The sequence below is a fragment of the Python bivittatus genome, unplaced genomic scaffold (assembly GCF_059951505.1).
Source record: "Python bivittatus isolate LINGU-HERP-01145 unplaced genomic scaffold, Pbiv_v1 ctg000390_np1212, whole genome shotgun sequence".
NCBI lineage: Eukaryota > Metazoa > Chordata > Lepidosauria > Squamata > Pythonidae > Python > Python bivittatus.
Window position 1 is genome coordinate 289,246 of NW_028277070.1, and position 26,323 is coordinate 315,568.

The window sequence follows — 26,323 nt, forward strand, 5'->3', positions numbered from 1 at the left end:
CTGAAGAATGCAGCACTGCTTGTCTTTTTTGAAGTTTTAATTTTCATTTCTCTCTCTTTTCAGGAATATCTTGGTCCCTTCTGCTTCCTGATTTTTATGGGGATCCTGGCTGTTTCAAGTGTAATCATCTACTTATATCTTCCAGAAACAAAGGGAAAATCCATTCTTGAAATTACAATGGAGTTTAATAAGTTAAATTATGGAAAGAAACAAGTTTTTCTCACAGAAAATAATTCTCCAAAGGAAACTGTACTTTGTACCAAACTTTAACTCTTGAACTACAAAATCTCCATATCTCAAGAACTGTAGGGCACATAAAATTGTAAACCAGACCATTTACAACACTGAAGCACTTGTTCTGCGATTTTGCATAGCTTCACAAAGAGCAAAACCCACCTGTTTACGTTTGATGAACTTTTGATGTGCCCGATTGTATCCTGTGCTGCAAAGCCTATCTTCTCAATTCCTGTGTCCAGAGAGCCTTTCTAAACCAGGTGGAGCATAATCAAATTAACTGTGTAAATTAAACACTTAAAATTAGGTGGGTTTTTTTTTTGTCCTGGCATGCCACTCAAAGGCCTTCTTCAAAGTTACATATCTATCATCAACCATGGTTTGCAAATCACAATAATTGGTTGGTATCTCACACCAAGCTAAACATGCACAAGTGACAATATGCCTCAGTGAGAATTTGTTGGCATGGATTGGCCATGTCCCAACTCCCTAGCAGACCTGCTTTCTGTTTTTATTACTGCCTTTTGATGGCTGTTCCATCTGTTTTCTCTTTCATATGATATTTAGTTGGTGAGTTGTTGCTTTGATACTGTGCTAAAGTGAGATTATAAATTAAGTAACTAATAACATTTTTTGCAAAAGAAGACCCTATCTGAAAATCTAAAAGCAAATAAGTACTGTGTCCATTGGAATCTGTGATCAGTTGTTCACAAGCTGCATTTATTCTTTAAAATGCATACCTAATGACAATAGGAATTTTGATGAAAAAGGAAATGACACAAATCAGCACTAGCAGCACACCCCATCAGGAAATCCAGCACCAGTCTAGTCACCAATCTAATCTACTGACACCATTCACCTGAGAGATAATTCCATCAGTCTCAGCTAGAACCAAGCCGGGTTCAAAGGGCAACTAACAAGAGATTTGCCAGGGCACAGCAGAAGCAGAATAGCAGGAGAAATGTGAATCCTAGCGTTAGACAGAGCACCTCTCTGCCTATTTCCCCCAGAAATTAAACAGCTTTCTTGACCCTACGAGGCATATAGGGCAATTGTAAGAGGTGTAACAATGTCTCTATAATATTTTTTCACTTTCTCCAAGAATCTGGCCCGTTTACTTCAGAAAGCAGGGCCAGATATTTCTATGGTGCCTGAATTCACTTACTTTCCTTTTCCCTCCCCTCTGCCTCCTAAGGCATAATCCTCTTACTCACAGTATTATCCAAAAGAAAGGGTTGGGAGCCGACTTTTCTCTGTTTAATACCTCCAGCAAGAGACACCTTTGAAACACCTCAGAGTTGTTCCAAAAGACAGGACAAGAAATGGAGGGGAAGGGGGTTAAAATTACAAGAAGCAAACTTCAATGGGGCATTAGAAGGAATGTCTGAATGGTCAGAGCTGTTCAACACTGGAGCAGACTGCTTTGGGAGGGGGTGGGCTCCCCTTTGCAGGAGGGGCTTAAATAGAAGGCAGGTGGCCATTTGTTAGGGATGCTGTAGCAGTGGATTCCTACGGGGGCAAGGTTTGGAATAGCAGGTTGAAGGTTGCTTCTAACCCTGACATTCTACAATTCTATGGCTTTGGCTTCTCTTGCTGATGGAAGAAAGAAGTCTCAGTAATTTACTCTACAGCTCTCAGATGAAGCTTACTGAATGAACTAGGAGAATTCCAGCAATTGCCAAATATAAAACATGTCCTCCTTATAGCAGAGCGATAAACTCCTGTGCCTTTTTGTCCTGCGCACACAATGCATCAGGCCTGAGGTCTCCCACATTGGGGAGGGAGGAACAGCTGCCAGCTGTCCCTCGGCACTCTAACAAACTGATTTGGCCTTAGGCTGTTGGCTTCTACCTTGCCAAAACTAGTTTTCACGATGATGATTCTGGGATTTGTCCTTGGAAAAGCCGATCTGCCTCCTACCCGGCAATGCATTCATTTTCAAATGCTCACAAGCCCACTTCTCAGTCCGTTCCAAAACTCATTCATTATCAACATCAAGCCAAGCAGTTTGTAGTTGCCTACTTTTTGAAAATAGGAACGTCATCCGCCCTTCTCCACTCTTGTGGCAGAAGGCCTGGCCTCCGTGTCTCAAACGGAGGGTCCAAGATGATGTCCACAGGCTCCTCAGGATTCTGACATCATAGGTCTGGTTCTGGAGATCTGAACTCATTTACTGCAGCCAGGGGTCCCCTAACCAGGTCCAAAGTCACCATCCCCCTTTGTGTCAATTGCTCTGTTCAGGCCTAGTTGAATGCGGTTCCCCTTCAGGGAGAAGACCAAACCACAGGAGCTCTGCTTCCTTCCGGTTCCCGTCTGCTGCAGGTTCTTTTCTGGAACCACCAATAACCAGACCGACCCAGACTCCACAGACGCAAAGCACTGGAAACCAAGCCAGTCGACTGGGTTTTTGTATCTCCCTCTGGGGGCTGGGGGAGACCCTTATTTTACAAAAGGGAAGCTTACAAAGAAAAGAAAGGAAGTGGGAAACTAGCGTAGAGGTGAATCGTAGCAACAAAACTATTTTCCATTTTGACCACGTATTTTCTACGTGCAAGCTCGTCACCCACACCACTTTCCGTAAAGTCCAACTTCACTACGTCCCCCTCCAATATGTTTACTTCTCTATTTCCGTCGCCTTAATCCTCGCACACCTCTGCCGCCTTTTCCTGCAATCTATCTTCTATCTTTTTTAGTTTCCGCTTCCCATTCCCGCTGGCTTTTTCCTCGTCTTTTCTGCCGGCTTCTTCCCGGCGGGGCTCCTCGACTGAGGGAGCCGGCCGAAGAGCGCTCCCTCACGCCCGGCCGAGGCAGGGGAACCAGCGCCCGCCCTCGGCCGCCGCCCCCCCTCCTGGCTCCCCGGGGTCGCCAGGCCCGGCCCGGCTCCTGCGGCCCCCACCCACCAGGCCCGCGGCGGCGCCTTCCCGCCGCTGACTGACGGGGCGGGCCGAGAGGGGGCGGGAACCGGCCCGCCCCGGCCCCCCGCCGTCTCCCTTGGAGGAGGGGCCGGTCTGCCTTCGGCGCAGGGCAAGCGGGGCTGCGGGAGGGGCCACCCGGGGGCGTGGCCGGCGCGCTCGGCAGCCGCAACAGCTGCAGCCTCAGCAGCAGGAGCCGCCGCCGCCGCCGCCTCCTCCTCCCCGGCCGACCTTCCTCCCGCGATGCCGGCCTTCGTGGTGCACACCAGCGTCCCCCGCGACGCGCTGCCCGAGGGGCTGCTGGGCGAGCTCACCGAGGAGCTGGCCAAGGCCACCGGCAAGCCGGCGCAGGTGAGGGGCGGCTGGCCGGCCGGCCGGCCGGCCGGGCGGGCGGGCGGGGGGGGCCGGGCGCCCTGGGCGCGGGGGGAGCGCTCCTCCCTCCCTCTCTCTCCCTCTCTCTCTCCCCGTCCAGTATGTCGCCGTGCAGGTGCTGCCGGACCAGGTGATGTCCTTCGGAGGCTCCTGCGCGCCCTGCGCGCTCTGCACCCTCCACAGCATCGGCAAGATCAGCGCGCCGCAGAACAAGGCCTACACCGCGCTCCTCAGCGCGCTGCTGGCGAAGCGCCTGCGCATCCCCGCCGACAGGTCAGGGACGGGGCCAGGGGCGGGGCTCCCTCCTTCCCTCTCCCTCCCTCTGACTCCGTCTTCTCTCCCCCCGCCCGCAGGGTCTACATCTTCTTCTACGACATGGCCCCGGCCAACGTGGGATGGAACGGCTCCACCTTCGCGTAGCGGCGCCGCGGCTGCCACGGGGGCGGGCGGGTGGGGCGGGGCAATAAAAGCTTCCGAGCGGCCGCTCTGCCTGTGTCTGCCGTCTCTGACTGCGCGTGCGCGGGGGGCGGGGGACGCGGAGCCTGGCGCGTGTGCTTGGCGTCATCGGGACGCGCCGCCGGCCGAGATGGCGCTCTTCGCCGTTCCCAGGTGAGGCCGCGCGGCTTGGGCGTCGCGTCGCCCGAAGGGGGGTGCCGGGCAGGGTCGGGCCGGCGGCCCTCCTTCCGGGGCTTTCCTGCCTCGGGTTGCGCTCGCCGAACCGGCCGGGCGTGAGTGCTTCTCCACGCTTCTCCGGCCGTTTTGGAGGGAAGCTGATGGGCTTCTGAGGCGCCGGGGCGAGTTTCGTGGGGCAGGCCGGGGGCTCTTGAGGAGCAGCCTCGGCACGGCCTTCTGAACTTGGACGCGCCGAGCTCATCGCATTCGCGCGCGAAAGGAAAACGGTCCGCCGTAAGAGGACTCCGACGCGCTCCGTTTAATCATCCACATGGGGGAGGCGTTAAAATGTTTAAAGCGTTTAAGGTGTGAGACTAACCAAAAAAAAGCACACGGCTTGTGCCAAGGCTGTCAAAGTCAAGAGAAGAAGAAGACGGGTCATGCTTTAACAACAGAGCTCCAGAGCGCAACGCCAAAGTAGGGGGGCCAAAGCGGTAAGGCGGAGATTGGGCCGTCGGTGCAATCAGACCCCGAGTGAGCTAAGGCAAGCATCTCCCAAAGCATAGGAATAGGAATGTTGGGATGTTCTGCAGTAACATCCGTAGTGGGTTTTTAAACGTGCTGCTACCTCATCTGGAGTGTCCAAGCTCTGATTCAATCTCTCCTGTCCCTCTAGCGTTGAGTTAAAATTTGTTTTCCCTCTTTTCACCTATTCGCTCTAGTTCTGCCCATCTACTTTTTCCAAATAGGGAAAGTGCAAAGCCCTCAGGGGATTCCACCAGGGGAAGTGCTGCATATTATATGACTGCTGCCCTACCTTTCATTTGTGACATCTAAGCTGCAGACCAGTGGAGTCACGATAGGTTGTTGCAGCCCTGTGGAAACTTGGAGAAAAGCATATTTTCCTTCCTGGTAATGTCCTTCCCCAATCATACACCCTGTGAGCAAACCTTATTAATGAGGGAAGGGACTCAGCCGTGCCAGAAATACCAGCTTACATTGTAGCTGTCTGGAGATGTTTCCTTACTCTTCTGCATTCGTTAGCAAGGCAAAGCTAACCAATGCTGCTCAGAATTATTTAGAAGTCGCTTCTACCGCGCTTTCCAGAGCCATTTACAGATCAATAGACAAAGCCCCTGGCCTATGCCTCAAGCAACTATGCTGCAAAAGGAAAGAGGAGAAAAACACAAGTGTTTCTGTAATGGTGTAAACTAGCCCAACTGGTTGGACTAGAAATTGTTCAAGGGGATCCACAGAGTCCATTGGGGTTGGGTGGCTAATAAATTTAAATATTAAGAATAATACTATTGATATCCAAGCCCGGCTGATCAAGTGGTGGCTTCTGTCTTGTGCAACCTGAGGGAAAGGCTCCCCGGAAGGTTACAAAGCTGCAGCCATCTTACCCAAGTTTATTTAGTACATCTGCCACCCCCGAGGTAAAGGGATTGCAGTCCCCATCCCCAAAGTTGGGGATGATAGGAGCTGTGGTTCCACAACCCCATGCTGCAGATTATGGTCAAGTTTACTGATAACACTGAGCTCAGTATTGCCTTTTTTTTTTGCCCCGTTTTTAGTTTATTATTTTCTATTCTTTTTACATTCTTATTTACATGATGGTATTACAATGGGTCTGTCAGCCCTACAAGGTAGATCAGATGAAGAAACAAGATGCCATGTTTGCCAAACTATTTTATTAAGAATAAGATTGGCTATAGTAATGAAATCTTGCTTTTCCTCCCTCCTTTATCTTCGTTTGAACTGGGGGGGTCTGTCTGGGACCAAGCAATGTTTACCCCCTCATTGCATTGCTAAGAGTTCTTCCCTGTTTCCGCCAAGGTCGTCCTCTTTATTCTCTACAGAGTCTGATACATTTAATAATAATCCTCATACTCTGGGAAGATTCGGTGGCTTTCGGTCTTGGGACCACCAAGGTCTGGGAATTTACCATCTTCAGTTCTGGATGGGGTGGCACTTCCCCAGACACACCTGGTGTACAATCTAGGGGTCCTTCAGGACACATGACTCCTCAAAAAGCAAGTGGCAACCATGGCTAGGAGGGCCTTTGCACAGCTTCAAGTTGTGTGCCAGTTGTGCCCATTCCTGAATTAAGAGGCTCTACACTCAGTCACTCATGCCCTGGTCATCTCCCATATGGATAACCATAATGTGCTCTACATGGGGATGCCCTTAAAGAACAACTGGAAGCTTCAGCTGGTGCAAAATGTGTGGGCATTTATGTGCACCCCTAGATCAGCGCATGTTATACCTCTGCTCTGTGAGCTGCATTGGCTATCAATTTGCTTCTGGGTTCAAGGTGCTGGTGATGACCTATAAAGCCCTACATGGCATGGAGCCAGAGTATTTGAGGGACCGCCTCACCCCAATCACATCTACCCATCAGATCCAGCAGAAAGGGCATGTTTTGGGTCCTATCTATGAAGGACTCATCTGACAAGATCCAGGAGGGAGCCTTTTCTGCTGTGGCACCCGCCATCTGGAGCATCATTCGCCCTGAGATCAGATTGGCCCCAACCTTGCTGGCCTTCCAGAAGGGCCTGAAAACATTGCTTTGTCATCTGGCCTGAGAATCTGGTGACAGTGGAGAGCCTGCTAAGTGATTCTCCTTTTAGGAAAATGAATGGTGCTGTCCCACTGATGAGGTTTTTATGGTTTTAATGGTTTTAGTAGTTTTATTTTTAATGATTTTTGCAGTTATTCTTTGGTTGATTTTGTACTGTTTTCTGGATTTTTAACTTTGTAAGTTGCCTAGAATCACGGTAGTGAGATAGATGGCTATATAAATGTAATATATATATATATATATTTCAAATTTAGATACCACCCATCTCACGAAGAAGTGACTCTGGGCAGTTCACAATAAAACAATAAATATTAATTAAAATACAATAAAAACAGTATAAAAATACAGTAAAAATAGAATAAAACCAAACACATACACAAATAATATCTTCCAAGATGTTGATGATCAGTAAGAAGTTAACATATGGGAGCATCTTTAAGTGCTAGCCACCCCCAGGTTTGGTTGCCCCTTTTTTCGCCCCATGCCAGTTGGCAGAGCCAGGTCTTGACTGCTTTTCCAGAAGGACGAGAGTTGGGGCCTGCCTCACCTCTGTGGGGGGAGTATTCCATAGGGTGGGGGCCACAGCAGAGAAGGCTCTCTTTCTGGACCCCTCCAGTCGACATTCTTTCATCAACGGGGTCCACAGCATACTCTCTCTGCTTGACTGGGTGGGACGGGTCAATATAATGGGGGTGAGATGGTCCCTCAGGTAACCCGGTCCCATGACATGTAGGGCTTTAAAGGTGATAACCAACACCTTGAATTGGACCCTGAAGCAAACTGGGACCCAATGCAGCTCATGCAGCAAAGGTATAACGTGCCATCTTTGGGGCACCTAAAATTGCCCGTGTGGCTGCATTTTGAACCAGCTGAAGCTTCCGGATACTTTTCAAAGGTAGCCCCATGTAGAGTGCATTGCAATAGTCTATACTGGAGATGACAAGGGCACGAGTGACTGACTGGAGGGACTCCCAATCCAGAAAAGGGCGTAACTGGTGCACAACACATAGTTGAGCAAAGGCCCTCCTAGCCACGACTGCCACCTGCTCCTCGAGCAGGAGTTGTGACTCCAGGAGGACCCCCAGATTACACACTGGGTCTGTCTGGGGCAGTGCTACCCCATCCAGGACCATAGCTGGTAAAGGCCTCAGTTACGGAAGAGTCCTGAACCCACAGCCACTCCATCTTACCAGGGTTCAGCTGAAGGCTGTTGTTCCCCATCCAGACCCCCACAGCCTCCAGGTACCACAAAAGGGTAGTCACAGCATCACTCAGATGCTCAAATAAAATACATTTAAAGAAAGAAGCTAAAAGTAATTCCCAGAGGAAAAAGGGAAGAAATTCTCTGCCTTTATATGGGAAAAGAATGGGCGCATTTGGAATTAGAGTTTTCAGATGTTTTACTAGCCTTTCAAAAAGTTCTCAAAATACTTAAACTATCATTCCATAAAACCAGATCAACCCATCTGATATAATTAATGTACAGATGGTCAAAAATTAAAATGCAAGATTGGAAGAACAAATACACTAATAGATATAAATACCTAATAAAATGAGGAAGTTCTGTAGTTGGGATTCCGCCCCAGAAAATTCTTTTTGTGTGTAATTGGTAGCTCTAAAAGTAGCATATACTGCGCTAAAATAAGAGCAAAAATTTAAAGCTGAAGACAAGTAGCTTAAATAGAGTTGAATATTCAACTGAACGTTAAAGATAGCACATAAATAGTTTTCACTCTCCCAAAACCAGATGAATAACTTTTGTTGTCTATGTGTTAAAACTACTTTCCACGGGAAATCCACAGATACGTTAGTGATGAAGAGGATAATCCAGAACATAAATCCCAGTTGCTCTTACATCGCCTCCAGGAGCAAGCAAGAACTCGGCAGCTGCAAAAACAGGAGCAGAACTGGCCCACTTCTGTGCAGCTAAAGAGATTGGAGCCTGAAATCTTTGAAGAAGAGGCTGAGAAGGAATTAAAGCAAACAATCAAAAAGAAGAAAGTAAGTCAGAAATCTCCTTCAGCCCAAAGCCACAGAGAAAAGGGTCAGAGACAATACGCTTGTAGGGAAGAAAGTTTGCCCGAAAAAGGAGATGGCTCAAGCAGGAGTAAAAAGAATGGTGGGAAATCCAAAACACCTCAAGGAAAGACAGAAGCAGTTCAAGGTAAAACAGATTTTGATTGTTGGCTGGGTCATTTCTGGGAGCTTTGGGCAAGTTTCATTTGGTTGTTGGTCACTCTATGAGGGACTGTTAATCTTTATAGATATTTTTCAGACTGTAGAATAGAGCTTATTCCATAACAGGAGCTTCTGTAAGCAAAATGCAACAAACTTTTCATGAGTTGGGTTTTACTTCTCTTAGCATAATCTGCACTTACCTGTCCTGGTGTGTTCTACAAGTTACCTTCTTCTTGCCTGCATCATGTGGCTGTTATGCAGGCACCCGTTGGTATCTATGTTTCTGTTACCAACAGACTGCAAGAACCCAAGTCAGCACAAAGTAGACACCTGCTTCTCTCTTTGGCTTTTTGGTTTCGTACTCTTAGAGAATGATACTTGAGGAACCACCTCTCCCCACTCACATCTACCTGCCCCATCAGGTCCGGCGGAAGGGGCATGTTGCAGGTCCTGTCTGTCCATGAAGGAATGTCACCTGATGGGATCTAGAAGGAGAGCCTTTCTGCCATGGCACCCGCCCTCTGGAACATCATTCCCCCTGAGTTCAAACTTGCCCTGACCTTACTGGCCTTCTGGAAGGGCCTGAGGACACGGCTTTGCCCTCTGACCTGGGGATCTGGTGGTGGTGGTGCGGAGCCTGCAAAATGGCTGTACTGCTAGTGAATTTGAGTCCGCCCTCCCACAGATTATGTTTTTTTAATGATTTTAATCATTTTTATTATTTTAATGTTTTAATGCTCTTTTGTTATTATGATTTAGGTTATTTTTGTATGGTTTTTTGTGTTTTTAACACTGTAAGTTGCCCAGAGACACATCTGTGAGATGGGCAGCTATATAAATCGAACAAACAAACAAATAAATACTATTAGAAAATACTGTTTCTGGTACTATTAGAAAATGGTTCCTCACCTAGATCCCCTTTCTGCTTGAAAACACACACCTTGGGATCAGGCACTTTCTTCCATAAAATGTTTCTTAAAAATCAAGTTATTTTTGTTATTTCTGTTCCTTTTATCAGGTGATGAAGGTATGTTGGAGAATCGTCTGGAAAACAGACTTACTGCAGCAGAAGAAAGAGTGGACAGTTTTGGAGATAACACAAGAGAGAGCCACGGAGAAGAGGATCGGATGTTGCTGACACTAAATCCAAGAACAACTTCTCCATCTTCTAGCATGACTGTCCTTGGTCCTTGTGATCAAAAGACTGTGCATAAGGTAATACATTGATAACCAACTAACCAATGTCAAATCAGTCATAGACCAGCATAAGGAGGGTGGGGTACACTCAATTAAAAAGCATAGAAGATACATCAGAGTCTAAAAAAAACATGAAAAACTAGAAGATATTAAAACAAAGTATATGTAAAAATCTATAATATAGCAAACTGGGTGTTCATTAACTCTAGTTTGTGGCACAGGTCATCATCCGATGAATTTTGAGTGCTGCTGCACAGAACCTTGGCCACATTGTATGTTGTAGCAGCGTTGGTATCTGAAAGCAGCAGGGGGGTGTAGAATTGTCCTGTGTGTCCTGGGTATTTATGGTGAGATGAGGCTAGTATGAGTGCCTCTGTAATGCAGGCACTGGAGAAGCACATGCTCCGTTGTTCCTGTGTGTCCAGAGTCAGGGGATTGTCTCTCCGGGTAAGGAATCTTCCTGTATCGGCCTTCAAGGACAGTTGAGGGGAGGGCATGGGGTCATGCCAGAGCAAAGGCCCTCCAGTGTTTAGGGACTCCAGGTTTAGCTAGGTATGCCATAGGGGAAGCAGAGTACCTGTCGGATTCACTGGCAATAAAGGTTGGGGTCCTGGCTAGATCCAGTGGGCCCTCTGTGTCTGCTACATGTTGTTTAATGAGTGCTTTGGCCTGACCGTATCCCATGCTGAGTAGAAGACCTGGAGAGATGCCCCGGGATGAGATTTTAGTTCCCACTGCCTGTTTCCATGTGGATAGTTAATGGGGCAATGCCAAGGGGAAAAAAGGAGAGTCTGAGCCAATAGTTGAGTATGGTCACCCACACTCTAGCCTCCACTTTCATGAGGCCTGTCTCTAGTCTCAGGGTAGCGTTAGAGACACAGTTTGGGACTTGACGGGCCAATCTTAGAAATTTGGATTGTAGAAGTTCTAATGGTGCAAAATTGGAGAAGAGGCCCAGCTGGGCACCATAAAGAAGTTGTGCTATTGGCTTGGCTTCAGATAATTTGAGTGCTGCAGGAATATAGTGGCCACCTCTTATCTTGAGGAATTTAAGGATGGCAGATGAGCTCCCCTGTGCATTTTCAGCAATGTAGTCCCCATGGGCTTTCCTACTGCTGGCAGAATGAAGAACTACTCCCAGGTATTTGAAGCAGGAGACCTGCTCAATCTCGTGACCATCTATGCTCCGGGAGTGGCTCTTGGGCCTTTTGGCAAATGCCATGATTTTAGTTTTCTGATAATTGAAACTAACCAATGTGTTTTATCCTATTTCTTGAAGTATGCTTCAATGAGGTCAGTAACACAATTGGATGCAAAATGTTGAAAATTAATAGTTTATCTGGTTATTTAGTAAGTACATTTTGGTAGCCCCTAGAAATCATTCCAATTAATTCAGACACTAAACCCTCAGGAAACAATGTGCAATTTCCCTGTCATATTTTAACAGAAGTTAAAGCTAGTGTATCATCTAGGCTTAACACAACAGAACCACCCCAAAACACTTACAAGCTCCTTCAGAAGGGGAAGAACCCCGCATTCTACATATAGCCACTTCAGTGAGGTTCTCTTCTACTCACTGTGGTTCTTGACTGCTCCCCCCACTCACATTTAATGAAAAGGGTGGCTTTTTAATCTGCCAAACTGCTGTCTTGCTGGCCCTAATTTAGTGCAGATTAGTTGAAGGTTAGGGGAAAAATCAGCCTCGGCAGCAAGAGCAGTGTGACAGTGGAGGCAGTTGTGAGAGGGGCAGTGGGCTTCCCTTCAGTGAATGGGTTCAGAGCAGACACTAGGCAGTCACCTGCCAGAAATGCTGCAGTTTGGATCCTTGCTTAGGTTGGGGCGTTGGACTTCCAAGTTGAGGACTCTGTGTTTACCTTCCAGGCGCAGCCTTTTGTGCCACAGTGGTTCGCTCAGCCAAAGCTATTCCACAGACAGATCAGAGAGAACCTGGTCCCTCTCCAAGATGTCCCAGTCATCCATCCTAAATTGAGGAAGAAGCTGCAAGCCAATGGAATAGTGTCCCTGTTTCCAGGTATCGTAACAATGAGGAGAGCCAGCTCCATATTTTTGACGTTTGTCCACCAAGTTTTCATCTTGGAAGTGACATAGTAATAAAATACTATTTTCACTTTTTGTATATTAAAAATGCAGTTAGCAGACAGCCTTGGGGATAATAGTTTTGACCAGCTAATGGTTTTTGTTTTAAATGTATTACTTTTCTTAAGTGTTATTTAAAGCCACTATAATCTTCTTTTAATATTTAATATGGGATAGATGTTATGTAGGGCATTTCCTGTCAGGTTCAGCCCAAAGAACTCCAAGAGACAATGCAAATACAGTTCTGTTGCGTTTATTAGTTTCCACCTCAAGACAGAATCTCACCAGACTGAACCCAAGTTCCCAAGCCAGCCAGCCACAACACCGTGAATTCCTTAGGGAGGTGCCAGCCTCATCTTCTTGAACTTCCCACGCTCCTGTTGGAGGCTAAGAACACGCTTATCTCCCTGAGCATGGCCTTCATAAGTCCATTCTGTCACATTTCCCTCATGATTGTAACAGAACTCAGGAAGTACGTTTTTCTCTGCAACAAATCTTTGAGCTAAATTAGAATTGTCATAAAATATCTAAAAATAGACATGGGCGTGAACAAATGCCTTTTCGATATCTCTCTATTCTTCATCTGTTTTCCACCACCTACCCAAATTCAGGAATCAATTTGTGTATGTGTTAATGAGAAAGAAGTAGCCATCTTTGAACAGACATGTCATGCATGGGTCCTTCAGGACTCCTTAAGGCAGGAACGGGCTGCTTCCTTCCACTGCCCATTCCCCAGGTGTCCCCAGTCAGGAATGGCATGCCAATGACAGGTCGGTCGAATTCTTTCTACCACCCTTCCCCCTCAAGATCTTCACCAGCCTCCTAGAAGTGCCACTGATTCCATGCTCAACTTCCTTTTTTCTCCTGCTACTTTTGTTCCCCCCCCCCCCCGCCACATCCCTGCCTTCCTGTGGGTTGACTGTCTGTAGCCAGGAGGGTCTCTAATTGTTGTCCCCTATGATCAGGGACACCTGCCTGTCTAACGATTTTTCTTTCGCGCTTTGGCAATTCATCCAAAAGGAAGCAGGTAGTGTGTGTCACAGGTAGCCTGTGTCACGTTGGCTCTGGCCTGAATGACCCTCTTTCGAGAGGAGGACTCAGTCTTCAGAATAGAGATTTGACAGGCTCTTACTGTTCTAAAGACTAACTTGGTTTCTCAGCATCTGGTCACGAAATAAGGGCTTAGAAAATATTCTGAGCTCAGAACAGCCAGAGTTTAATCCCAGGATGTAGAAAATAAGGAAGATGACCTTGACAGAAATACGCAAGAACCGCTACCTAGGCAAATGGGATTGAAGTTTTTTTAAGTCCAGAGAAATGAGATAACGTTGGGAAGTAGCTCAGGTAGATGCCACCCCAGGGGACACGGGAGTACAAGAAAAGGGAGGAGGTTCAGCATACCCAGACTCGCAAGACTCTGTAATTGTAGCCAGTCTCAGTCAAAATAATCTTAACCTTCCTGTGGAATTGATTTCCTGGCTTGGTTTACCTAGTGGGGCTGACACAGCATCCAGCCAAAAGGATTGTATCTCATTCCACTCCACTTTTAAGTGTACTACCGCAGAAAACCGAACAAGCCCTTGCTCTCTCAGTATTTATCTTAGATCCTCAAAAGGAAATGGTGCAGCTGAATACTATTTACCACCTGACCTACCGAGAAATTGTTGGATGATTAAAAAATCAGTGGAAGCTATTTGTTATCTTCTGCCTTTTTGCTAGTGGCATTAATTTTAAAAATTACAGATCAGCCTCCCACCTGTGTTTTTGGTCCTAGGGCATAAAATGAGGGCACAAGGCATTTGTTTTGAGTTCCATTATTGTCTATGGCAAACACCTAAAATATTTCACATTTTTCTTCATCATATCAATGGACATTCAAAACATTCCACCATTTTTTTTTCTGTTTTGTGCAAAGCTCCTCTTAAGCGTTCTCTTGGGTGGCCAGGGCAATACAGTAACACTTCCCACTTTCTTCCTTTAGTTCAGGCTGAGGTGATTCCAGCCATCTTGGAATGTGGGCCCCATGGGGCATTAGCTGGAAGGGGTGGCTACCAACCAAGTGATATCTGCGTTTCAGCCCCTACAGGCAGTGGTAAAACCTTGGCCTTCGTCATTCCTGTGGTTCAGGTGAGCTGCAGATAAAATTAAGCACTGCTAGGTTGTATCTGAGTGTGCGCATGGCATCCAGAGCCAGAGTCACCCTAGGATCTACCACCAGGGTTGTGAAATGTACTGATATGCCAGAGGGGATCAGTGGAAACATCCAGGGAAGAACTGGATCCAGACTTCTATATTTCTGCATTTTGGAGAATTTAGTCCAGTTGTAAACTTTTAATTTTCTTACCATAAAACTGAAAGTTTTGTAGTGAGTTTTAAGTAAAAAGATGAAATAGAAAAATTAGAGTGAATAGAAATGTTGTAGATCATCTGAAGGGACAGTAGCAACTGATAAGTGTGGTCAGTGCTCCGTAAAAGGCTCTGGCAGCACTCAGAACACCTCGCCTGTGCTTCAGGAAGGTGTTTGTGTGCATACGTGTCTCTGTTTGTACAGTGAACTGTTTTTTGTGCACTTATTTGGGAAGATGTAACATAGAACCATCAGACCATTTCTGACTTCCTGTTTTTGTCTTGGCAGGCACTGTTAGACCGCATTGTCTGCCATGTACGAGCTCTGGCAGTCTTACCCACCAAAGAGCTGGCACAGCAGGTATATTCTGAAGGAAGGAAGTCTTTTTGGCCCCTGCTATGAATTCACATTCAGCAAGAGATTGTTTTTTCCATTATGTCTTTGGGTAGGAATGCTGAGGGTCAGAACTATGACTCTGTCCACACGTAAGAATATTTGAGTGATAGGAGCGGGCTAGCTTGAGAATGGTCCTGGGTGAGAGACAAATTAAAGAAAAGGAAGGAATTGCTATAACCCTCTGCTAACATTATGTCAGCACATCTGCAGTTGAACTTCATAAAATTGGTGAACTGACTTGTAGCTTATCATGTTTGCTGTGTATTTTGTTGGAGCTCTGAGATCTGGTGACAAAGGCATAGTGGGAGTTGCCATTATTATTACTGATACTCCAATAGAAGAGAAGTATGGAGCTCAGGGTTTAACAGTTACATTCTTGGTGCTCTTTGCACTTAGTTGTTTTCTTGCAGATGTTTCATTACCAGGCAAGGTAATGTCATCAGCTTCCTCGCACTAAGATGTTACCTAGCCTGGTAATGAAACATCTGCAAGAAAACAACCAAACTCAGAGAGCACCAAGAACCCAACTGTTATTGATATTATTTCTATAACACTCTCTCATCTAGAGAAGTCCATACGAGGTTCATACGAGAACAATGAAAATAAAGCTAATAATACTTTAAAAGAATAAATGCAACAAATGTTCATTTTTAAAAAAGAGACAGACAAAAAAGATGATCTTACAGTTAAGTTGGCCCTGGAGATCCTGATTTCCATACATTCCTGGCAGGTCCTCATTTGTTTTCTAGAAGAAGAGAGTGCAGGGATCAGTTGAACCTCTCTTGGAGAGAATTCCATAATTAGAGTGCTCCCACTGAGAAGTCCCTGCTTTGCCAATTCATTGTGAACCAAGCCCATCAGTGGGATTATAAGTAGGGCTCCCAGATGGTTTTAATGCTCACAGTCCTAAACTATGGAGGGAAGGCAGGTTTGTCTGGCCCTTTGTCAGATTCTTTGAACGGGGAAAGGCAAACTGTGTTATAAAAGCTTTTTCTAGAAGTCTTAATCTCCAAGCACAGTGTACACAAAAGCAACTCTTCTGTCCTGCTAGTGAACATTATGGGAGGCTGGGACAGATGATCTGCCTACAGAGTCTCTGGGTATTCCTAAGTGTTGGGCCTCCCTCAGAAGGAGTTGAGGAGATGCTTCTCTGCTTACTGTTTTCCTCCCTCCCTCCCTCCCTCCCTCCCTGATGTTCACATTACCAGCCCTGCTCATTTTTCTTTCTAATTCACTTCTTTTGATAGGTGACTAAAGTATTCAACATTTATACTGATGGGACTGGACTGAAAGTTGTCCAGCTTACTGGACAGAAATCTTTTGTGAAAGAACAAGAGTCCCTTGTTGAGACAACGTAAGTTCATGTTCTCCTGGGCTCTGTGTTTTGATTTAATCCTGCTGTCTTGTCCTGTTAGCTTTGAAGTAGAGATTTGAGATCTGTGGCCATCCTAAGAAAGAACTCAGCTGCAGCTCTTCTAGTGCCATGACCCTGAAAAGTGGATTGCATGTGAGTCCAAGTCTGCTGTATACTTGCAATTGTGAATCCTTAATTTCTAATAGAGCATGGTATGAGCCCATCCTGAAATGACTTTGAATTGGAATATGTTGTGATTTGGTCTTGGTTATCCTTTGTGCACCCTCATGGCTGGTTGTCCTGTCTCATTCACCATTTGCTACAATGTTTTCCAGTCCCTAGAAAGTGATGGGAAAGCAGTCCAGGCCTAAGGTGAATCCACTTCTGGAGTGGACCCAAAATAGCATGCCCAAAGGTGCTGCTACTGATCTTTCCTTCCTTCCTTCCTTCCTTCCTTCCTTCCTTCCTTCCTTCCTTCCTTCCTTCCTTCCTTCCTTCCTTCCTTCCTTCCTTCCTTCCTTCCTTTCGCAGGCTGATGGGATTTCGTAGCCTGGCAGACATTGTTGTAGCCACCCCAGGACGCCTGGTGGACCATCTCCAGCAAAGTCCTCAGTTCAGCTTGCGAGAGCTTCGTTTCCTGGTGAGGGCACCTCCCCAAAAACATGTGTTTGGGCAGCCATTGTGAGAGAAACATACAGTGGAACCTCGGTTCACAAACTTAATTCGTTCTGCGACTCTGGTCACGACCCGAAGCAAATTTTCCCATAAGGTTCAATGTAATTACCGTTAATCCATTCTGGCGTGGAGGACAGGGAGGCGGCTATTGCTTGGAGGGAGAGTCCCCCTCCCTACGAACACGTGTCAGGGGCGGAAAATGGCCGGGGACCACGTGTCAGGGATGGAAAAATGGCCGCCGACCACGTGTCAGGGGTGGAAAATGGCCGCGGACCACGTGACGGGCAGGAAAATGGCCGCGGACCACGTGTCGGGCGGGAAAATGGCCATGGACCACGTGTCACGGGTGGGAAAATGGCCGCGGACCATGTGTCACAGGCGGGGAAATGGCCGCGGACCAGGTGTCACGGGCGGGGAAATGGCCGTGGATCCTGTTCGTGACCCGATCTGGCGTTCGCGAACGGAGGCAAAATTTTGCGATCAGAACTGTTCGTGACCCGAATTGGTCGTGAACAGAAGCGTTCGTGACCCAAGGCACCACTGTACTTTCAGAATTCCAACTGTGCTCCTTTGCCCCAAGGTTACCTGTCAGAAAGTGTTTTCAGGTTTTCAACAGTTCCCAGCAGATTTCTGCTGGTACTTTCCATTGATTGAGTCTATAAATTGGAGGAGGGGATGGGTGGTCTTCCCCTGCTAGGCCCTTGTTAGCATCAGTGAGCTCACAGCAGGAACAGCTTTAGCTGGAATCACAACCTATGCATCACAGGCTTTGTGCTTAAGGATCCTGCACCTCCTCTTTCTTCCAAACAATAGGGAGCAGCCGACACAGCCTCTTCTGGGTTCTTGGCAAGAAATACTCACCATGGCTGCCAGCCTGCCAGACCAGAGTCTCTCGTCTGAATGTGTTTTTCCCCCCATTATTTCTGAGTGCAGATCATTGACGAAGCAGATCGCATGATTGACAACCTGCACCAGGACTGGCTGCATCAAGTGGTGGAGGCTGTATACCAGCCTGAAGAGGGCTTTGGTCCCAGCAGGCTGTTCAGAAGGGCACAGCTAAATCCCCCTACAGCAGCAAGGTAAGAAGCTGCCATAGGGAGTCTTGCCTTGAGCTGGAGGTCCCACATCCTGCCCTTACTGAGCTGGTCCATCAGATCTTCCACAGAGGCCTTCTTGAGAGAGAGGTGACTGAGTGTCATGACACCAACCTGGGTGATGGTGGATGAGCAAAGAGGGCTGGGTGTGTGTTTGGTGGTTGGCTTTTCAGAAGGAATGTTCTTTCTTGTGTTTCCCCACTTTTCAGGGCTTGCTGCCCCCAGCTCCCTCTGCAGAAGCTCCTCTTCTCAGCCACTCTGACTCAGAACCCTGAGAAGCTGCAGCAGTTAGGCCTCTACCAGCCTTGTCTCTTCACACCAGCTCAATCTGGGAAAACGGCTGATGTGCCTGGGTCTCAGCCATGCGTCAGGGAAAAATACATTCTCCCTGAGGGGCTTTCAGTAAGTCTGGCTTCCCTGGATCTTGTTCATGTACTTTGGGCACCATGCACCCTTGGAAGAGGAGCCCTTGCCCCCTCACAGGCCAGGGTGGTGGACTGGGAAACATTCAGCCTCTTTTTCCACTGGAAGTCAGGATGGAGGGAGCCTGAATCACGATCTGAAAAAGGAATGTGTTGTAGCACAAGGCAGCCATAAGTCCTCTCCTCACAGATTCCATCAGACCTGGAAAGGCTCCGAGGTTTTTTGAATATATTCTAGAAGATGATGAAATGGAAGAACCTCTTGGAAAATATGTTTATTCATTTAATATTTATTCCACGTTGTCAATATAACTGTCCTCTAGGGCTAACTCTAACCCTAACTCTAGGAAAGAAAGATGCAACCAAAAGGAACAATCATCAAATAGAGCAGGAATTGGAAACATCTCTTTCTCTGGGGACTGGTTTTGGAGACCAGACACCCATGCTTTCCAGGTGGTGTTTTTATATTGTTGGCTTTGAAAGTGGAACAGATATCTGATCAGCTGATACAAGAGTTGGTGTGAAGGAATGGTTTGATGAAGGCCCCGCTCGGGGAGATAAGCATTCCCTTAGCCCCCAGCAGGAGCGTGGGAAGGTTAAGAAGATGAGACTGGCACCACCCTAAGGAATTCACGGTGTTGTGGCTTGCTGGCTTGGGAAGTTTAGATTGAGTCTGGAGAGATTGATGTCAGGTTCAGCACAAAGAACTCCACGAGACAGTACAGATACAGTTCTGTTGTGTTTATTAGCTTCCACTTCAAAGACAGAAATCTCTCCAGACTGAATCTAAACTTCCCAAGCCAGCAAGCCAAAACACCGTGAATTCCTTAGGATGGTGCCAGTCTCATCTTCTTAACCTTCCCAGGCTCCTGCTGGGGGCTAAGGGAATGCTTATCTCCCCGAGCGCAGCCTTCATCAAACCATTCCTTCACAGTTGGTGACTCATATTGGAATTATTTAAATTGTGTCCCATGCAGTGTTAGCAGTTCTGAATTACTGTGTTGGGTAACAAGACATATATTGAACTGATCTAAAGCATTGATTGGAAATCTATTATCTTAACAGGTATATTTTCATAGATTTCTCCGCAAAGCAGGACTGCCAGACTTTTAGCATTGTTGCTGTCAGTCTAGGAAAGCTTTTCCAAGTATTCTCCTCTCGAATCAGGTGGCTTTGGAGTGAGATGGACCCCTAGGGCAAACGCTATCTTTCCTTTTCTCTTGATAGCAATATTATGTCCCGTGCAGCCTGAATTGGAAACCACTGTTCCTCCTGCATTTCTTGGTGAGACTGAAATTCTCCCAAGTGCTGTGCTTCACCAATAGCAAAGAAACCTCACACAGGTGAGATTCCACAGCAGAATTCACAACAGTGCTGGCAGCCACCTTGTATCAGATCAGGCCACTGGTCCTAGGTTAGTATTCCCTGAACTGACTGGCAACAGCGCTGGGGGCTTCCAGCAGGGATCTTTGCCAGCTGTGCCGAGCCTAAGATCATCCTTCTGCAAAAACATTCTCTTCTACCCAGCTGGTTCCCCCCACCCCAACCATTACTTCTGTCTATGCTCAGGCTCTCCCTGCTGATTCGTGCCTTTGGTGGAGTGAATGTAGCTGAGTTTTCTTCAAAGCTGAGTCCAAGCAAGAGGAAGTTGACACTGAAGGAGTTTGAACAAGGCAAGATCCAACTGTGAGTCCCTCAAGGAGCAGTTTTGGCATCCTCTGCTCTGAAATGTTATCATGCCCCTGCTAATTCCATCACATACTGCATGTCTGCACAAGTGCCTGTTTACATTAGGATTGGAAGCTGTGGAACTTGCTGGTGCAGGTGCCACTGTTTAGAGGCTCCATTATGCAATGGGGTCTTCTCGGGAGTTTTGCTAGTGAAATCGTGCCAGCTTGCCTTTGCATTGTGGTCTGCTCTTAATGCTACATATTTTTGGTACTGATTTCCAAAGCTCAGGTTTATCCGTCAGTGCTTTGGCTAGCACGGCTGGGGTTTTTTTTGTTTGTTTGGGGGTTTTTTGGTGCCTTCAAATCAATGGCGACTGCCTGGACAAGTCCCTGCAGTTTTCTTGGCAAGATTTCAGAAGTGGTTTGCCATTCCCTGCTTCCCAGGGCTGAGAGAGAGTAACTGGCCCAAGGTCACCCAGCTGGCTTTGTGCCTAAAGTGGGACTAAAACTCACAGTCTCCTGGTTCTATCCTGATGCCTTAACCACTGCACCAAACTGGCTCTCACAGCTGGATTTTGGTTATGCTAAAATATTTGTGTTAATTGCCTTATGTTTTTTCCTGAATAGTTTGATCAGCACAGATGCCACGGCTCGAGGAATTGATTTTGGTGCTGTGAAATGTGTCATTAGCTACGATGCCCCTCAGTTCATCAGAACCTACATTCATCGGTACTTTTCTCAGAGGAAGGGGAGGAGGTGTTTTCAAAATAGCGTAGCAGATGAATCTGCTCTCTCCCTGAACGTCACAGGTTTCCCTTTAAAGCTTGGGAAAGGGCGGGTGGGGTGGGGAGCTGTTCATCTCCTCACCAGATGCCTTTCTGCCTTTAGGGTGGGCAGAACAGCTCGTGCTGGGAAAGCAGGCCTGGCTTTCACCATGCTACTGAAGCGGCAGGTATGTTGCAGTAGAGAGGAATAATGGGCAGGGGGGTGACTCGTTCCACCCTGTGGAAACTCTCCTTGGAATGTATTCTGTAGCACCTGGATGCGTGGGGGAGATGTATGATGTGCTACTTAAGAGTGGCAAAAATGTCAAAGATTGGGCTAGTCCAGAGCCCAGGAAGGAGCCCAAATAAGGCCGAACCATGAAGTTGCACGGCCTGATGTCTGGACACCCAGTGGCTTCTTCTTCTGGATTGCTAGGTGCACTTCCACTAGGCCACACTGCTGGTTGGTGGAGAACTCCGCCACTGCTGCAGGTAGTCGAGGTGCAGAGAAGTTGTGATATTAAACCGCTTCTCTTCTCCAGGAGTATAAGTTCCTAAAGATGTTGAAGGACGCAGGCCTTCCAGAATTGCAGCCACAGCTGGTTAAGAGCATGTCCATTCAGCCTTTCCTCCAGCAATATGAAGAAGCCCTGGCTGAACTTGCACACACCGTCAAGGTATCCTGGGTTTTAGGGAGGGAAGCTAATATGTTGAGGTTGTACTGGAGCAATTATACAAGTAATTGTAAAGCTAGTGTACACTTTCTATGCCTTTAGAAGCAAACGCTGTGTACTAACTCACAGCATACACAGTTATGGAAAAGTTCCATTTTTATTTTTCAAATCTATAATTAAGAGAGCCAGTTCACATAACACATAAAACTGAGCAATGTGCTAGGTACAGCCTTGCTGATTGCACACATTGACTTCTCTTACAAGCAAGCATTATTATCAAGCCAAGGGTGCTTCATGGATTGATTAACAAGTGGCCAGAACTAAGGATTTGGGGTATGAAGCCACAGTTTGTGCTTAGTTTCTTCCTCTTTTTTGATAATCCCCTAAACAGACAATTTGTCTTGTTTGCTGGTTCCCCTCACAGGACAGGTTCTGGTAGCCATGATCCAAGAGTAGTGTCATTATCGTGGGGTCTGTTCCTAACTGAGATATGCCTTAGTCTAGCATGTTGTGTTAATTTGTTCTGTGGCTGATCCACTTTCTGAAGTTTAGTGGTGAAGAAGACAGGGGAAGTTGAGTATCTACATTGAAGAAAAGTGGCATCTGGAGACAAGGGCTGGGTTCCTGATCCCAGGAAAGGCTTCATAGTCTGAGCTCCCTTTTCTCAGGTTGTGGCTTAGCCAGAGCAAAAGTGAATTGGCTGCTCCCGTTGTCTGTGAAAATGTGCAAACAGCTTAAGTAATCACTCTGAGGCTAATCTCTTTCAAAGTGGAGAAGCAATGAAATGTCCAAACCACCATTCCCAGGTGCTAAACCTCCTCTCTATTTCAACAGGAGGAGCAGGTTGGAAAGCGATCTTGAGGCAGACAGGAGAAATGCTTCGTGTATGCCCCCAGGGTGCTGAGAACCAGCAGGACCAGAACCCAGTTCCATGCTCTTGAGCGCACAATGCTCAGAAGCAGATATGAATAATGAAGAGCAGCCTGAAGTCCCGAAGAACAAATGGAGGGACACAGCCTACTCGCACTGCAAAGCAGGAGGAATAATTCTCACTTCTTAAAAAACAAATTAATAAAAGCTTCTCTGGGTAGAGACCATGCTCTTCAGCCTTAGCCAGTGCAGGGCCATTCTCATGAGCAACCCTGAACAAGTGTACGGTCAGCACAACATTCCTCTGAACTGTAGCCCCACAAATTAAGGTTTGAAATGGCTGGATTGTGTTTCCAAAATAGGGCAACTGAGATGTCCTTGTCCATAAAACAACAGTTACATTCATTCTTGATATCCAGTCTGTTTCTGGGTATGTCTGGAATTACAGAAATTGCACCGTCTGCGTTTGTATATTCTGCTAAGCCCAAATAGGTGGCTTGAAGTGAATGTGAGTGATCAGCTTCAAACCTAAACTGTGGCACTCAGCATGGCAAAGCTTGCTTGCTCCTTTGTTCTTTCTGCATCCACAGAGAGCCACCAGCCATGTTATTTAAAGGAACTAGCGGAATTCTAGGTTGGAAGACTGTCTGCTGGCCATCGTGATGAATTCGCGTAGCACCTGCAGAATAAAATGGCTTGTGTTTGCCAAGCAGGATGTCAGCCGGTCAGGTTCAGCTGAGTTTTTGTTTTTTCAATCCCTTTATTTATCTGTGGTACAGAGCCTCTGGAACCTGTCAAGGTTTCCCAAATGACAAGTGCCATCCCTGCTCCGTTTTGTACCACGTTCAAAACCCAGGTGGGCACAGTTCTGGGAGAGGTACAGCCCCCTCTAAGCCCATGCCAGGTTGACTACCTCATCCAGGAGAACATTCTGGAGGAGGACTCTTTATTAAAGACCAACCTAGCATTCAGCAGCTGGAGCCTAAGGCCTCCGAGGACCGGTGACTTGGCTCAGGGATGAACTCGGGGCAGAAGGCAGAATCAGTTGAAGATACCAAAGTTACTTTTCCCACAGGCAACTGACCCCCAGATTCCTGCCATATCTCCTGCCTGCCAGTGTCTGGATGGTGTGGCTGGCCCTCACTCCATGTCAGCCTTTGCCTGCACCCAGCCATCCCATTCCCCAACTCCAGGCCCCTTCCAACAGAATGAATTGCGCACAACCAGCAGCTCCCCTGGCCACTTCTGCAACACTCCCAGCAGCTGCAGAAACTACCTGGTCAGGACAGCCGCCCAATCCCCCATCCCACCAGGCCCTTGCAAGCAAAGAAAGGCCTGCTGCAAGCACACAGCAGACTAGAGAAAAGGCAGGCAGCAATCCAGGGAGAAAGCCACAAGGCAAGGCTTCAGGCAGGCCTCCGTTCCAGGCAAGGTGAGGGCAGCGCCAGCTGGACACAGGAAGGCAGACCAAGGTGCCTGGGGGGCTCAGAAGGGTTCCGCCATCATGGCTCCAACCAACCCCACTCCCACTGCCTGCCTCCTCACCACAGCACCTTGCCAAAGTTCCCACAGCCAAAATCTCAGCTGGGTTTGCCACCAAAGTGTCCAGTTCCTAACATTCAGGAAGATGGACTGCAGCAGCCGTGCCAGGCAAAGGGAGTCCATCATGCAGGATCACTCCAGGGAAGGGAGAGGTTCTGTGCAGTGAGAGGCCGTTGAGGTTCTTCCTGGCACTCCTCACATGTGTCTGCCCACTACTCTGGCTCCATACCATAAGCAGCAAAAACAAACAGTATGCTAACACCCCCCAGGCAAAACATTGCAAATGTAAGTAATTAAACAAAAATGCCCACTACTTCATGGACTATTGACTACTGAAAACTGTCCCACTCAGCATAGATGGACAGATTTCAGTAAAGGCTGACCATATTTCATTCTATTTATCCATACATTTGATATGGTGAGTAATTAGTGCCATAAATGTATCTATCTGGTGTTGAAGGACTAGTCTCTCAGCAATAAGAAAAAGACGGCAAATCTATTTTTGTTTCCAGCTATCAATTTCTGTGTAATAGGTATATGTTTGGAAAGAATATGGACATCCAAAAATATTGAAACTGGTCTCAAAGTCAAATTAATATATGTCATTGCTTCTTTCCTGAACATAATAATGTTAGGGTATTGGAAAAATATACTTTAATGATATTCTCATTGCGTCTTCAACAGAAGTGAAGTTTACTTATTTCTTTTTTATACAAATGCAGTAAGTCTGAAATTTTTTTGTTCAATAAACCATATTCTATGGAAACATGAAACATTAAAACAGTTTCCCATTATTTAGGCAAAATGGAGCACTCCAACTTCTATTGATTCAAAGGATATGCAAGTATCTTTTGATATTTACATATCAACTTGATTTTTCATTAACAGGTATTTATAAAGACTAATTGTAGGCCTTTTTGGCTAGTAGGACTTGGCGATCGCTTCTAAGGTGTCTCAAGCTGAAAATATCACTGGTCTAAACTGAGATATCAGTAAATGGCTGGCAATGGACAAATGCCATTTATCCTCAAACATAGAACATGATTAAAAAAAAACAACTCATTATCATCCAGTACTTGATCTAAAATAAAATCCCAGCATCCATCCAAATCTTCCATATAACTAGTTTTTTTTAATCAATTACAAGAGTTGCATTACCCCATAGTGTCTCTTCCCCATGAGAAAAATTAACAAAATGCAGTTTTCCAAAAACAGTATGTCAAGAGTTTTCAGGTACATATGATAGTAAGTAACAGGAGATACATCTAATCTACTATATCTTGGACCCAAAACAATCCAATTAACTAAAGGTGCTAAAGAAGAATATTCCAATGGAATATTTTGAAAATATTTTCTGCATATGTGTATAGGAATGCCCTGCAAAATATCCAAGGAATTACATTCATTTTGAGAGTGTTGACCATAGCCCTAAGAGTAAAGTTTAAAGATTCAATATCCAAGGAAATCACTTTATATATCTTAAGCTTATTTAATGTAATTATTTAAGAAATGTCATACAGAACACCTAAGTAATCAATAAAATCAAAACATATCTGAAATGATAATCACATAATGTATGAATAAACAAACATTTGCCTATTGTCATTCATTCCAGCTAGTTAACAGAGTGTCCCATAATTTGCCCAAACATGTGAATCAAATACATCAGAGTCAGAATCAAAGCATAAGATTCAGAATAAACAGCAGACTATCATCAGTATATAATACCAATTTATATTCTGATGATTTATGGACATGGATATTGTCATCTTTTCCAATAGCTGTCAAAAATCAAAAGAGATGGCGGAAGTCCTTGTAGACCTTTTTAGAGTGAAAAAGTAAACAAAAAAAGACCATTGACATTCACCTTAACTTTGTTAATTCTTTGGGTAATCACGTTCGGTTAAAGTAACATACATATATAGTTATAACTTTTATCAAAAGCTTTTTCTGTATCCAAATAACAGCTTTTTTTTTCAAATTAGTCAAATCTACCACCAGCCAAATATTATCTGATCCATGTTTATTTTAATAAATCCCACTTTATCATACTTGGCCACTGAAGGAATTATTTGTGGGACTCCATAGCTAAAACATTTAATTAAAATGTTAATACCTACATGAATCAGTTAAATCAGATGATAACACATAACAGGATCTTTATCAGATTTCACTAGGACTAATATAATATATGGGAATCAGCGAACTGAAATGGACGGGAATGGGTGAATTTAATTCGGGTGACCATTATATCTACTACTGTGGGCAAGAAACCCTTAGAAGAAATGGAGTAGCACTCATAGTCAATAAGAGAGTGGGGAAGGCAGTAATG

General features: G+C 46.1%; 3 protein-coding genes across 5 annotated transcripts in view; all 3 read left to right on the plus strand.

Annotated features, from left to right (window-relative positions):
- Positions 1-540, plus strand: part of LOC112543138 (solute carrier family 2, facilitated glucose transporter member 11-like) — a 40,849-nt gene extending 40,309 nt beyond the window's left edge. For all 3 annotated transcript variants that reach the window (XM_088143713.1, XM_088143710.1, XM_088143712.1), the window contains one exon: positions 64-540. In XM_088143713.1, coding sequence (XP_087999839.1) covers positions 64-270 — 207 coding nt within the window. In that variant the 3' untranslated portion in view covers positions 271-540. The remainder of the gene's footprint in view (positions 1-63) is intronic.
- A 2,733-nt stretch (positions 541-3,273) lies between these two features.
- On the plus strand, positions 3,274-4,000 carry MIF (macrophage migration inhibitory factor). The gene is made up of 3 exons (XM_088143714.1): positions 3,274-3,497; positions 3,619-3,791; positions 3,872-4,000. Exons 1-3 carry the CDS (start codon positions 3,390-3,392, stop codon positions 3,936-3,938), a joined length of 348 nt encoding a protein of 115 aa, XP_087999840.1. The 5' UTR covers positions 3,274-3,389; the 3' UTR covers positions 3,939-4,000.
- On the plus strand, positions 3,996-24,822 carry DDX51 (DEAD-box helicase 51). The gene is made up of 16 exons (XM_088143708.1): positions 3,996-4,127; positions 8,514-8,875; positions 9,908-10,104; positions 11,968-12,118; positions 14,165-14,310; positions 14,819-14,890; positions 16,174-16,280; positions 16,812-16,920; positions 17,889-18,034; positions 18,259-18,451; positions 19,699-19,814; positions 20,041-20,157; positions 20,769-20,870; positions 21,030-21,093; positions 21,448-21,582; positions 22,414-24,822. The coding sequence occupies exons 1-16, from the start codon at positions 4,105-4,107 to the stop codon at positions 22,438-22,440; spliced, it is 2,067 nt and encodes a 688-aa protein (XP_087999834.1). The 5' UTR covers positions 3,996-4,104; the 3' UTR covers positions 22,441-24,822.
- Positions 24,823-26,323: the final 1,501 nt, after the last annotated feature.

Coding starts and splice junctions, on each gene's coding strand:
- DDX51 (XM_088143708.1), top strand. CDS start 4,105: ATGGCGCTCTTCGCCGTTCCCAG. Junction 8,876..9,907: donor AAAGACAGAAGCAGTTCAAG/GTAAAACAGATT, acceptor TCCTTTTATCAG/GTGATGAAGGTATGTTGGAG. Junction 19,815..20,040: donor AGCAAAGAAACCTCACACAG/GTGAGATTCCAC, acceptor GTCTATGCTCAG/GCTCTCCCTGCTGATTCGTG.
- MIF (XM_088143714.1), top strand. CDS start 3,390: ATGCCGGCCTTCGTGGTGCACACCAGCGTCCCCCGCGACGCGCTGCCC. Junction 3,498..3,618: donor CCACCGGCAAGCCGGCGCAG/GTGAGGGGCGGC, acceptor CTCCCCGTCCAG/TATGTCGCCGTGCAGGTGCT. Junction 3,792..3,871: donor CTGCGCATCCCCGCCGACAG/GTCAGGGACGGG, acceptor CCCCGCCCGCAG/GGTCTACATCTTCTTCTACG.